General features: G+C 30.9%; 2 protein-coding genes across 3 annotated transcripts in view; one reads left to right on the forward strand and one right to left on the reverse strand.

The window, feature by feature from the left end:
* The window catches only part of LOC145308428 (uncharacterized), a 29,988-nt gene extending 21,429 nt beyond the window's left edge, over positions 1–8,559 (forward strand). Inside the window, exons 8-13 of one of the 2 annotated variants that reach the window (XM_080150267.1) lie at positions 478–563; positions 1,956–2,003; positions 6,418–6,481; positions 7,061–7,126; positions 7,408–7,515; positions 8,365–8,559. In XM_080150267.1, coding sequence (XP_080006393.1) covers positions 478–563; positions 1,956–2,003; positions 6,418–6,481; positions 7,061–7,126; positions 7,408–7,515; positions 8,365–8,430 — 438 coding nt within the window. In that variant the 3' untranslated portion in view covers positions 8,431–8,559. The remainder of the gene's footprint in view (positions 1–477; positions 564–1,955; positions 2,004–6,417; positions 6,482–7,060; positions 7,127–7,407; positions 7,516–8,364) is intronic. The other variant, XM_080150268.1, reaches the window with a different exon arrangement.
* Positions 8,560–9,310: 751 nt separating this feature from the next.
* LOC145308454 (voltage-gated potassium channel regulatory subunit KCNF1-like) overlaps positions 9,311–14,700 on the reverse strand; it is a 65,247-nt gene continuing 59,857 nt past the window's right edge. Inside the window, exons 16-17 of the mRNA XM_080150269.1 lie at positions 12,183–12,238; positions 9,311–11,673 (exon numbers count right to left, since the gene is read on the reverse strand). Of these exons, the coding sequence (XP_080006395.1) occupies positions 11,144–11,673; positions 12,183–12,238 (586 nt within the window). The 3' untranslated portion in view covers positions 9,311–11,143. The remainder of the gene's footprint in view (positions 11,674–12,182; positions 12,239–14,700) is intronic.

Here is a 14,700-nt window from a genome sequence, read left to right on the forward strand (position 1 = left end):
CTACAAGTCTTATGTAATGGTCTTAATTTGTTTGGTCATGCGTTCATTAAGCCACTTTGATTTTCCCCCTTTTTGGAGTTCGAATCTCGGCTCAAACTGCGGCATATCTAAAAGCGTTAACAGTTGTACCTACTGCTGCTATGTCAGATGCGCGATCTTAAAGTAAGATTAGAAATGTTCTGCCTAAATTCAGATTCAAACTATTACCATGCATCTTAAAGAACTTCCAGGTCGTGCACTCAAAGGATATATAGTCTGGATAAGTAAGGATAAAAAGTGCCTTAAGACCTGTAAATAACTGACCAACAACCGTCTGTAGATGAATAACATACTTTTATTCTCCCCTTCGCCTGTTTGTTTGTTATTCATTAGCTAAGGATAAATATAAAAATACATGTTTTTAGTTTTGTATATACATATGTTTATTGTTTAGTTCTTTTTTCAGAATAACATTATCCTCCTTGTTACTGCTTTCAGGCCCGACTTAGAAAATGGAAATTTGACTGCAGTTGTTCTGTGTGTGACCTTCCTAAAGATTTACTTCACATAAATGATAATATAAGGTAAAATTTAGTAGGGATCTGAAGGGATAAGACAATGGTCGATAATTTGATGTACATCCCCAATGATGATTCACAAAACTACCTCTTTTGTCGATTAAAATTCTTGGTTGAAACGTCTGAACACTCAACTTAATTAATCAACCAATCAAAATATCTTTTAAGTCCCCATATTTGTAAAGCCAACGAATAAGTAATCGTTATTCTAAAACTTTGGGAACTAGCGTAACAAACAGCCTATTCTTCCCTCTCTCTCTGAAATCTTGGTCACTGTTTATATTGTACAAAATTAAAATACAAAAACCTTTTTAAACCCTATAGGTGATTAAAAATATGCACCTATGTAAAATAACAAATTAATTGGTGCTCTTGCAATAGTTTTAATCCCCTATATTTCTAAATCAGAAAGTTTAATAGATTTAGGCTATTTTTTTTGTCCAATCCCTCTCCCATTGAAAAAGAAATCGTAGATGCTACTAGCCACTAGTTTTCCATAATTAGAAGGAAAGTTACTATGGAAAATTACACAATAAAGAAAGAAATACAGGCTAACCACTTGTTAAAAGCGAAGCTTTTTTATAATTAGGGTCGGTCCGTCCGTCCGTAAAGGTTAGCTCTTTTAGTGAATTTAAACAGGTTAGAATTGTCCCATCGTTTTCAAACTTTGCATGATGATTCCTATAACAGTTAGGTACGATTTAGAAAAGCGCAGTTACTCTATAATTATTACCAGAAGGTACGTACGTCCATTTAAAACATCTTGATTTTTTACTTACTTGACAACATATTTTTGTAGGTTAAAATTATCCGATTCATCTGATTTTTCGAATACTGATTCCTATTACAACAAGATACAATGTAATAAGCAAAGTATATCTATAATCAAGTCCTAAAGCTGTAAGTATGTTCTTAAACAATGTCCTGTATTTAAACAGTTTTCCAGCAAATTTACTTACTTGCCCTTATGCGTTATTATTCAGCTTATTCTACAAGTGTAAATGTTTGTTAGTCCTTTTATGGCAAAGCAACTTGTCATCCTTGTTTCTATATATATATATGTGTGGTGTATCGGATTTAAATATCAAAATCTATTTCCATGATGAAACTTAAATGTCAGGATATTGCATCGCAATCCTAATATTAGATTAATTCTTTGGTTTAGAAACTAGACTTAGCCCTGTGGAAATAATCCTTAATAATCATTATTCGATTCTGGAACTTGTAAATTCTATCGTTATTGGCATTTTTAACGGTGTCAGAGCTTAATTTTATATTCCTGTTTTTTTTATTTTAACAATCTGAGATAAGTAAAGTAAGTTTTTTAATTAAAGATACCTCTATATGCTGGGGGTACATCTGCTAGTTTGTCATAAAGAATTAAAATAAATGTTTCAGGGAAGGTATACTGAGGCAGCATCAACTTGTACCACAATATATGGCTAAGTAAGTCTTTAAAATAAAATCTAATAAAAGTACTTTCTATTTGTAATGTAAAGTGTTACTTTATCTGTTTAAATTGTTTTACGTCCTCTTCGTAGTATCTTATCTCATAAAAATGTTAAAAAGAAAATCTAGCTTTTATAAAGTTAATGGAATAATATTGCTTTAATTTATAAAATCTACACTTTCTTTATCTAAACTTACAAGCAAAATTAAATTTACATATTTTAGTAAGTTTTTTATAGTGCCTATAAAATATGTCGTCATATTGGCCTTCCATTTGTCAATGAAAATATATACTGGCCTGCCAATGGTAATTTAGTCTTTGTATTTACCTATCATTGGTCCTTTGTAATGTATTACGTCATTTTTTTAAAGGCACTACAAAGAGCTTGAAATTTTAGTCATAACACAACTGAAACACAACATATAATACATTTTTTATTTTCGGTTTGAACTCTTGGCTTTGAAAAGCTCCACCAGCCTGGACCTGGTGACAGAGTCAACAAGATTCATTTCAAAGATTTATACACAACTTTGTTTGTACTATTTTAACTTGAAAATAGGTCAAATTAATAATATTTTTAGCCTTTATTAACTTGTAAAAATCAAATCTTTGAAATGATTCTTGTTGACCAGTAACGGAGCAGTGTACCTGAATAAAGTAGGATACTTATTTACAAACAAAATAAACCAAAATTCAGTTTCAAGGGTGATGTTTTCTCCCCCTTCACCCGCCCACCGAACGCCACTGATTTTTAAAGTAAACTAATTTAAACGCCAGGTATACAGCAATAATCACATTTTTTTCCAACATTTCTAATGATATGTAGCTTACTGAACCAAATTACATAAAAGTTTGTAATTGCTGAAATGTAAAGACGTAATTATTTTTCTCGTATTCATTCGAATCCGGTGGATAGGAACCGGTTCTCATCCATACGAAAAAACTATGTCTTGCATCGTATTATATATCCAGCTTTCTACGAATATAAAAATGTACAATCAAAAGATTAAAACCAGTTTTTTTAGCCGGTGCCTCCGGCACCTCGGGGCTAAAAAAACTAGTTTTAATCTTTTAATTGTACATTCCATATCCGCGGAAAGCCGTTTATAATACGATGCGAGAAATAACTATTCTCGTATTCATTCGAATCCGGTGGACAGGAACCGGTTCTCATCAATACGAAAAAACTATGTCTAGCATCGTATTATAAACCGCTTTCTACGAATATAGAAATGTACAATCCTAAGCTTAAAACTAGTTTTTTTAGCCCGTGCCTTTATATGTAGAAATAACTATTCTCGTATTCATTCGAATCCGGTGGATAGGAACCGGTTCTCATCCATACGAAAAAACTATGTCTAGCATCGTATTATATCCATTTTTCTACGAATATAGAAATGTACGATCATAAGATTAAAACCAGTTTTTTTAGCTGGTGCCTTCGGCATTTCATTCGAATCCGTTAGATTAGAACCGGTTTTAATCCATATTAAAAAAAACTATGTCTAGCATCGTATTATATCTAGTTTTCTACGAATATAAAAATGTACAAGCATAATATAAAAACCAGTTGTTAATTTTATAATTGTACATTTTATATCCTCGGAAGGCTGTTAATGATACGATGATTATACTTCTATTATTGGAAAGTTTACATAGATTTGTCTGTAATTTAACACATTTTAGGTTCTTTGTTCATCTATTGTGGGTGCTACTGATTTTTAATAAAGATTACAGTTCAGATGCAAATTTTTATTTAATACCAACGATACTGAAATAGCGGTGAAGTTGTGTTACCTGTTCAAATATAAAAAGAATGATGATGGGCAAGATGTCTAAAAGTTTAATTTTTATCAGAGAGAGTAGGGACAATGGGCTGTTTATTTCACTAGTCCCCAAAGTTTTACAATAACGTGTTCGTACTCGTTGGCTTAACAACGTTGGGAACTTTAGTGAATTTTGATTGGTTGATTGGTTAAGTAGAGTGTTCAAACGTTTCAATCACTAAAATTAATCTACAGAAGAGGTTATTCTGTGTATCATCATTGGTTATGTACATCAATTTATCGGCCATTGTCTTATCCTTTTAGTTCCCTGATAAATACACACAAAATGTAAATTTCAGATTTGCCTGTGTAAAATAAACGTTTATTTCCTCCAGGTTTTTCTTGTGTTTATAAATTTCTCCAGAGATTTAAACAATATCATATTTTGTACTTTTATTATCAACATGAAAAATATGGATAGGTATATTAGGCCGTAAATTAAACAGTTAAAAAATTGTATTATTGAAAGAAAACGAAGTAGCAGGTCTCGTCGTATTTTCACAGTAGCTTTAGATAGGCTATTTTAGGTTATGTAAATGTTAGTGATTGGCCCTCAGGGTTAGGAAATTGGCCCCGCATGGTTAGAGTCATAAAAGTATGTTTTTTGGTTAGCTTCAGAAAAATTATCCAAATGAAGGGGAATAAATTCGTTTTTACTTGTCTCTTTTTTACTGGCGGTGCACATACGATATAAAACGTCATAACTATTTTTATACTATATTACAAATTAAACTTTTTCTTTCACAAAAAAGATAAAACTTAATATTAATTCTGTATAATGTAATTTGATGCTGCTTAAACATTTTTTAAGTCTTTTAAAGCACTAAATATAAACTTAATCTTTGTCCTCAACAATTGAGTCCCATTATAATTACATGCAATTCAATTTTCTTAGGCAGTTGTCTTATTCTTGCTGTGATAAATCTTCCAAACAGTAAAGTTAGCAACCAATATAAACTCTTATCTTTAGATTTATATTTTTTATCCCAGTAAATAGTATTTCTTCCCTTATAAGGCTACATTGAAATTAATCAGGGGGGGAGGGGACATTGCGCTGTTTATTACACTAGTTCCCAAAGTCTTATAACAACATTTTCTTAGTCGTAGACTTAACAACCTTTGAGAATTTTATTGTATTTTGATTGGTTTGTTCATTTAGTTGAGTGTCCAAACGTTTTAACCACTAATTATGAACTATAGAAGGGATAATTTTTCTTTTATGCTGAAAAGCAACAAACGCTCTTAAGAGGCGATTCATCGTATTTATAAAATGGCTTTTGATATCCTATCTTAGGTTAGCTTATATTGGGTTTGGTGATTGCCCCGCAGACGCCCCTTAAGGGGCGTTGCCACGAAAGGGACTTTACCCCTATTTTGTTAAAAAAAAAATAGGTCATAATCTTATAAAAATTCAGAACCTAGTAATAGTGTCAAACTTTTTATCTTTGTGACGTAATAAAAATCGAAGGATAAGAGGGGAGGTGGGAAAGGAAACCCTTGTTACGTCACAAAGATAAAAAGTTAGACACTATTACTAGGTTCTCAATCATAATCGGGCTATAATTTTACATTTAATCCAGTTGACCACCACTACACGGATGGAATATTTCCTATGTACATGGAATATCTAAAAATAGGAGAAGATATCTAATGTTAAAATAAAATATGTTGCGTGATTTAACTTTATTGGATATAAGTATATGAATTGTTAAATATTTATGTATTATATATGAAAATATAAAGTATTTTATAAATTGTTTCTCAAAACTCATGTACCGATTTAGATTCATATATTTTTTTAAAGATTTTTTTTTACATTTTAACTTTTAATTTTTTCAACAAAATTAAATCTCTGTACAAAATATTAAAATCATAGGTTGAAAGTTTAGACAAAGATGAATTTATACATCCAATAATGATTTATTAAAAGCACCCAATGTTTTAAGCCAACGAATAAGGGAGAGCATGTTTGGGTACCAGTTTTATAAATTGAACAGTTTTATAAATAAACATTGATATTTGTGAATAGTATCAGAAAAAAGGTTTAACCAACAAGCGTACATAATATTTGGGGGGGCATATGGAGAGGTCGTCATTTTTACAATGTGCTGCCCCCCAACTACAGCTGGAAAATTTGTATAGGTTTCGTGATTTTTTTTCCCGAATTAATTTCCTTATTAGTATAAGCTGGAATAGTATGCCTCCTATATGTAGTCAAGAATTTAATCAAAATAATGGCCGATAAATTGATGTACATCTCCAATGATGATACACCAAATTACCCCTTCTGTAGATTACAATTATTGGTTGGAACTTTTGGACATTACACTTCATGAACCAACCAATTAAAATTAAATGATAGTCCCAAAAGTCGTAAAGCCAACGAATAAAAAACGTAATTATTAAACTTTGGGGACTAGTGTAATAAATAACCCAATGTTCCCTCCCTCCCTGCTAATTTCAAGCTCTACAAGAAAGAGAATAGTTTCCAGCCGTTTCTGAGATGTTAAACCACAAAATAATATATATATTTTAACATCCAATCTCTTCTAGATTATAACAAACCTTGTTTATGTTTGATTAGGTGGGATGTTTCCAAAGCTTTGGCAGCGGCTAAAGAAAAACTAAAATTACTTCTTCAAATTAAGGTAAACAATATCAAGTTTTAAAAAATTCTCAATAATTACAGTCTAATTCACATAATCTTGATTGGGTCGTACAAACTAACAGTGCCAAGTTTATTCATTTACCACTATTTGGGATGTACTTCTATTTTTCGGCCATTGTCTTATCACTGAAATTAATTTTTTTACTTAACACTAACCTTGGTATGGCAGATGTCCTGCTTGAATTCATTAAACTAAACAAAACATTTTGACTAGAGAAAGGTGTCAAATCTTGAATTTAAGTGAATTTCCGGGGATTTTCATAATTGACCTATTGAGCAAAAAAACTCCACCTTATTTTTAGCAAAAAATAATTGTATTTAGCTTATTTGTCAGGTAAGAAGAGGTTATTTTGGGTACCGGTTTGCATGTATAGTCCCTGTAGAGTTATCTCCAACAGCAAGGGTTAGTCATAAGAAAAGAAACTAACCCATCCCGCCTTTTTTTCAATTTATTTCAAAATTAGGGTGGAAAGGAAGAATTCTGTGCTAGCGAGGTATTTTAAGGGAAATCACTGAATTTCTTTTTTAACAGAAATACATAATATTTGAAAATGTTAAGAATGAGGTCCTGTCAAGCCTGCCATCCTGTTACCTGGAAGTTTATGAAATGGCAAGAATTCAACAGGTATTCTCTCATTTTCCCTATACAAAAATTTCACGAGAAATCTTCCAAAATAAAATTATATATATTCAAGAATATTTTAAAACACCAGAGTTTTTCTGAAAATCTTGGAACCGCAAAAAGCTTTTAAACAAGTATAATAATGTGCATAACTAGTGTATTAAAAGAAAAAAAAACGAATAGTTAACTTTCAAACAGTATATTTGAATAAAAAGGCCAGCAAACCTTCAAATTTTTAGTTTATTCGACATAATATATATGTACATATTTTATTTATCCTTTAGTTATTGAGTGGCTCTAGTCCTTTGAAAAATCAGAATGCCTTGTTGGTGGAAGCTGAATCTTTATCCAAGTTCTACGGACATTCATTCTTGGTCTCATATCAGGCTAAGGTGAGTTAAGGCTAAGGTATTAAGATTAAGAGTTAAGACTCTAGGGGGCTAGGTGTCGCTTCGGGTACTAGACCCCTCTCCACGCACCTTGGAACATGCATACAATACTTATAATTCACCCATCAGACAACCAACTCTCTGAGATGCACGACCTTTGTCTGAGAAGTCCCAACTGTGCATGGTAGCGAGTTGCGCCTGTTTTGGGCCAAGGCATTCCCCCCACTCTTACTATTTACGTCGCGTATCTTACATAGTAGCAGTGGGAACCATTTAGTTATGACTCGGTGTCGGACCGAGACCTTTCCGACGACGAGCGGATGCACTACGTGTTGAGCCACGGTCGCGGGTTAAGGCTAAGGTAATAAGTCTGCCAATCTAGTGTTTTTTTGTTAAAGTATTGAAAATCAGAGAGAGGGGGTACAATGGGCTGTTTATTACACCAGTCTCCAGAGTTTTAAAATATTTTTTTCTTATTCCTTTTGTTTAACAACTTTGGTTTTTTTACTGAATCGTTGGTTTGTTGAGTTGAGTGTTCAAATGTTTCAACTACTAATACTAATCTACTAAAGGAATAATTTTCTGTTTGATTATTGGGGATGTACATTGTACATTAATTTATCGGCCATTGTCCTATCCTTCTAGATCCCGGGTTGAAAATTAATTTTCCTAAATGCACACAATAGCAGCCAATCATTTTGCACGATACGGAACTTTACAATTTAGTTGTCCATTAAAAGGCTTTACAAAAGCCTTCCCAATAAAAAGTCAGATAATTTGAATATCCAAGGGGAATCATTTAGTTAAAAATTATCGTGAAAATTATAGAAATTTTATGATTTTTTTGTTAAGGTAAAGGCAATTGAAGATGAAATCCAGGACATAAAGAAAAATAATCCACAAATTTTAAAAATGTGATATCGTATATCCCATTATATTTTATTAATATGTGATATAAATAACTAAACGAACTGTAAAATTTTATTATATTCGATTAAATTAAAATTTAAATATATGAAATATATTTTCTTGGTACTCTAAAATAAATGTCTGTTGGTCTGTAATGATTTGAATAGTACTTCAATTCTCATTCTATAAAATGCGAGACATATAAAGCTGACTTTGCACCGTATTCATTTATTCAATTATTTCCATCAATGTGCTTAGCGACAACAGAATACAAAAACTTACCCTGCTCCTCTCCCCCAAACTTTTTTGAATGAATTAAAAATAAGAAAGAGTAATTTGTTTTCTTTTTACCTAACCCGGGTGCTCTTACCCTATATAAACCTATATAAAGTTTTAGAGTAGGATTTCTAACAGCCTAGCCCATTAAATATTTGGACAAACTGCAGTTTCTATTTAGTTCCTAATCTACATTCTTTCAAAGCTGCACCCACAGGATTAATTTAAAATCTGCTTCCAAGAGGCCAATTAAAAAGTCAATTTACATGAATCTGTTTTTCTTCTAAAAGCATCGCTACTATTAAATGTAACATTCCTTGCTAAAATGACTGAGAATAAAAATGCATGAGAGAAAAATATATATTTTAGAATATGTATTGCATAATAATTATAATATCTATACAAGCTTATCTACAGACGTAAATTATAAATATTTTAAGAATAATAATGAGAATTATGTAATTAGAAACTATATATTTATAATAATTTTAATAATTTCTAAATTAATAGTGGTAAGTGGGTAAGATTAAAAATGAAGTGAGAAAAATTAGAAGTTCCTACAAATCAGCAATAAAGATGCATTTTTGTTAGTTACTATAATGTATAGTAACTCGAACCAAAATTGTGCATCATATAAGATTTGAATCAGAACTATGCACAAATAAAAAAAATATTGAAACTGGTAAAATTTTGTGTTCTTATCAAGTTTTTTTTTGTAGGAACATCACTAAATGAAATTGGGTCAGTTGAATTTTTGTTGCCGATTGTGTACATACATAGTTTCCTCGGTGTTTCCTCGTCATATCTCAATATTTATTTAGCTGAAAAAATTCAATCTTTCAAAAAATCAAAATTTAAATGTCTAAACGATTTATGTACTATACATATAAAATTTTAATTTTTTAAAATTTAGATTTTTTTGGAAGATTGTAGCTTTTTTAGCTAGTAGTAAATATTGAGATAGGATCAGGAAACACCGAGGAAACTGTGTACACAATCGGTAACTCAAATTCAGCTGACCTAAAATTGTAATGAATAATGACATTTTTTATATGACACAGGTAAATTGAAAGATCAAAAGTCATGCATAAAAAAGTTACAAATATGATTTTTTGTAGCATAGATAATCTATAATTACCCATTTATAGTTCTGTTCTTCACTTAAGCTCACTTTTGTATATTTTTTTTCAAGAGAGAGTTTGACAAACATATATCTTTTCCTTATGAATTTATACATTAGGCCATACCCCATAATATTTCCTAGGTTAGCCTAATAGTTAGTGTTTCTTTAGCCTTACATAGATATAAAAGAAAATTTAAGACTTTGGAGACCATAACTCCTAGGCTAGTCTTAGATTCTTTATATGATTTTGACCACTGTATTCTTTATATTTAGTGGCTTTAAATATTTGGTGAAAAGAAAGAAAGAGGATAATAGACCACAAAAAAATCGTCTAACCTTTAATTTAAATTTTTTTACTTTTGAATGGGTCTATTATAATTTGGCAGATGATTAATTAATGGCTTTTATTCTCTTCCTGTTTTCTTAAATTAACTCCATCCTATTTATTTCAGTGGTGTCATTCTCCCCTCTCCAACATTCTTTGATTAAAATTAATATTAATTTTAGTTTTTATTTTATTTACATAAATATATTTATTCTTCAAAATATTAATCTTAACTTTTCAGTCAAAGTTTCTTTATTTTTTGTAATTATTTACTTATTGTACTTTTTCAATTTTGGCAATTTATAATATTCTACTAAAACATCTTTAAAATATATTTTATAAAATAAAATAATCTCATCTTTATACTTTATACTATTATAGATTATTGCGTTGACTTCATAGTACATTTTTCATTAAGCAAGGAAAAGTATCATGAAAATATAAAAGCAGGACTAAAAACAAAGAATTTTACATATGGCAAATGATTTTTAGCTCTTCTTATTTTCTTTTTAATGTATTCTATTACTTTTTTTTCACTGGATATAGAATACGTGGATATTGTGATAGGGGGATTTTTGTAGTCAATTTAGGTTGGTCATATAGTCCTCAGATAGCGGTCAATAAGTTCCTCCTTACGTCAGAGGAGGGGATTTTGTAAAGTCATAAAGAGGGGTATCGTTTTATTAGCCAGTTGGGAGAAATATTAATCAGGGTATCAAAAATCTCCGTTTTATCCACATAATCTTTATCCATTTCATTTTCAGTCCTGTACTATTATCATTTTTTAGGATACTTGTTTCCTATTATAGGCACTAAAGAAAAGTCACCTTGTACACTTGTTTTTCTTCATAATTCACTTATTATAATAATTCACCACCAGAACCAGGAGTTTACAAAGATTTTAAATTGTAGTTTAGGCTTTCAATCACTTTAGTATTTTTAAATAATTTGATAAATAAGTTGTACTTTTAGATTATGTTGTTTTTTACTTCTTCAAATTACATGTAAAAATCCATTTTATTAGGATCATGTCTACTGTCTAAACTTTCATGTAAACACTTCTCATTAATTTCTGTAAGGACAGAGCCCGTTTTCAGCGCCCCAAGTTTGTAGGACTGTTCCATGCCTTCACTAAGCGAGGCCGACCTCACAATGTGGCCGTTTTTGGCCGTCGTCGGCCTGTTGGACATCTCCATGCTTTGCTCAACCGTCGACATAACAGATGGCGCAATTTTATTGCCTATTCGTTTGTTGTTAACATTATTGTTGCCGGGATCGCTGCCCTTGAACAGGGAACTGTTGAATAAGTTTGTCATGGATGATCCGAGCGAGGAGCCGAGAATGTGTTTTCGGCTGGCATTGGGTGCCATGCTGATACCGTTGCCATTGTCATTGCCGTTCGGCGTAAAGGAGGTTGTGTTGCGACGCTTCTGGTTGAGAACATACCTGGCCAGCGCAGATTTTTCGTCATCTTTTCGTTGTAAAGCTGCGCGCGCTACTTTCTTGTCGTTTCTGGTTATTTGCCAGGCTGAAAAAATATATTTAAATCAAGAACAACTAATTCTAAAATAAATCTCAAAGCAGCTTGTATACCTAATAAAAAATTACTTCATACAATACAAATGACAAATGATAGGCCAGTATACATATTACTATTGGTCAATTACTGGATTGTCATCGGTAATTTGTATTGTATTACGTCATTTTCTTTATAAGCTGCTTCAACAATATTTTTTCTGTATAATTATATTAACTGTAAAAAATTTCAAACTCATTTTTTTAGAAACAGCGTAAAGCGCCGCCAAAAACGACTTCATACAATACAAATGACAAATGATAGGCCAGTATACATTTTTCCATTGGTCAATTACAATGGATACTGGCATATTATTGGTCATTTGTATTGTATGACGTAATTTTTTATTATGTAAGCTGCTTCAAAAATCTCAATTAGTATATAATTACTCTCTATTAACTCAAAAAAAAAATTTTAAATTTACTTTTTATGTGTTTAAACTTATTAATTTCTATAATTACCTTGTCCCTGCTGTTTTTGTTCCAGCTGGGTCTGAATTCGGACTTTGTCATTTAGCCTAAAAGGAAAAAAAATCATAATTAGTTAAGAAATACAGTAGAAGACATATTTTTTGTCAAAATTCAACCTATTAATTAGATTTCAACAAACAAACATTAGAACAATACCAGAAAAGATTAGAAACGTTGAATTTGGATGCAAGACTGGACGCAGTATATAGTGCCTAATGAAAAATGACTTTATACAAATAACCAATTATAGGCCAGTATCATTGGTCAATTACCATGTACACTGGCCTATCCTTGGTCATTTGTATTGTATAACGTCATATTTTATTAGGCACTATAAGCTGCTTCCCAAGAATAAATTATTTTAAAGAAAAAATTGTTCACTGCAAATGGTTGTTGATCTTTCTTGTCTGAGAAAGTTTTATTGGTTGCTTATCAGAATAATCTCCCGTAGGAAATACTTCAGGTTAAGTTGTAACTATTTCTATTTCATACGTATTCACATTCATACAATAGCCATGCTACAAACACTAAATACTTGCTAAATTTACACTGTGAAAAATGCATTCCTATTTTGAATTTATATATTTTTTTAATTCTGATATAAGAAAGTCCTAAAAAGATGTTTTATCAATTTTTGTGAATAGATTTTTTTTCTCTCATCAATATTACAAACTTGGATATGTGAATTTAAAATGAAAAACATCATAATACAAATTTTACAGTGTAACATATTTCATTGCATTTTGTTGACATATTCTAAAAATTTATTTTTAGAAATTGACATTTTAGATTTGTCACATGAGGCAATTTTTTTAGTTGTTCAAATGTAGAGATTACATATGTTTATGATATATGATTATTATATAATTTTTTTGTTCCAGAAAACTTTAATTAAGAACTTAGTTCATAATAATGGTTTTTATGCTTCTGCTCTGGGGGGGGGGCAATTATCAACAAGGTGTGTAAAAGCTCCAATTCTTGTTCTAACTAACATGGTAGCTGTATATAGTGCCCAAGCAAAATTGGGATAGATGTCACTGCTTTTGGCCTTCTTATTTAATTGACGTCAGGTAATACCCTATACCCCATCTCTTTTATGATGGGGTTTTTTTTCCCCTTCCCTCTACGATGACGTCAATAGAATAGGTAGGCCAATTGCGGTGACATCTATCCCCATTTTGCTAGGGCACTAAACACAGCTAAACTAACATGCATACCTACAAATATGTACAAATCATACAAGAACAACATTCATGCATAAATCATGCTTGAAAAAACTAAATCATGCACTGTAGTTGTTTCAAACCTGCTTTTTTACATTGATGTGGTAATACATATTCAATATTTTAGGTTTGGTTATTTATTAATAAAAAGCATTTTGTTAATTCAAAATTTAAGCAGTTTATGTATTTTTGTATAAAAATAAGTAAGCTTTTTTGTTGTCTGTATTGAAGGATCTCGGTAACCGCTGAACTGATTTAGTAGTTCTTTACAGTGAAGCCTATTATACGTTCTGGAAAGATTTTTAACTATATTGGGGGATGATGTCTTTCCTCTCACAAAATGCCCCCACCCCCAAAAAATATATTTTTTACTTTTTCTTTTTAAATCTTAAAATATAAAGGTTTGATTATTAAGCTTTGGAAGATATCAATTTTGTACGAATATTTTAAACAATTTTGACAGGTGTTGCTTCCATTGAAATTGTCATCCTTGTAAATAAACAAATTCGTGTTTACAGGATCATTTTTTCATCACCGCATAACTCTTTTTTTGATTTTGAATAAATATTTATGTTTGGATTGCTACTCTATATTTAGGATTTTCACTCAAACCTATTTCTTGATCCCATAGTGCCCCTCCCTTTTTCAAATTAATTAACCTTCTTCTGACCTTAACATAACATAAATAAGCATCATAAATTGAAATGTTCTTTTAAGCTCAAGATGTATTATTATCCTCTATTCAACCCTAAAGAAACAATTTTTTTTGTCCATTTGATTAGTTAGTTTTTACTTTTTTGTAATGTGTTCTTTTTCTTGATCCTGGATAAAACGGAGAACTTAGCATAAGGCTTTTAATATATGCAAAAGTATGACGTCTAAAACGTATCTTTTATGGAGATTGTTTACTTTTTTATCATAATAAACTTTTGAAATATTATTCATGGTTCGTCAGCCGGTGAATAAACCGCATTCAGCCTTGCGAATTACTGCAGCCTTGCTAACAGAAATTAGCTTACATAGGCATCTACTCTCAACCGCGGCCACGATCTTTTAGTTAGGCCACAGCCTCGCGGTTGAAGCGCTGCTAACGAGCTCCGATATACACTATTTACATTAGTTTTTTCTTTCTTTTTAAGCAGAGTACTTTAGAAATATGCTTTGATAAAATAAATTAACATACTAACAATAAATTGTTAAATCATCTGAAGACTTTCTCAGATGAAATCACTTATATAAAATTCAAAAACTAAATATACATGTTTAAGAACACATCTATACAAGTT

Source organism: Acartia tonsa, chromosome 2 (genome assembly GCF_053477335.1).
Source record: "Acartia tonsa isolate MP-2025a chromosome 2, ASM5347733v1, whole genome shotgun sequence".
In the NCBI taxonomy this organism is placed as follows: domain Eukaryota; kingdom Metazoa; phylum Arthropoda; class Copepoda; order Calanoida; family Acartiidae; genus Acartia; species Acartia tonsa.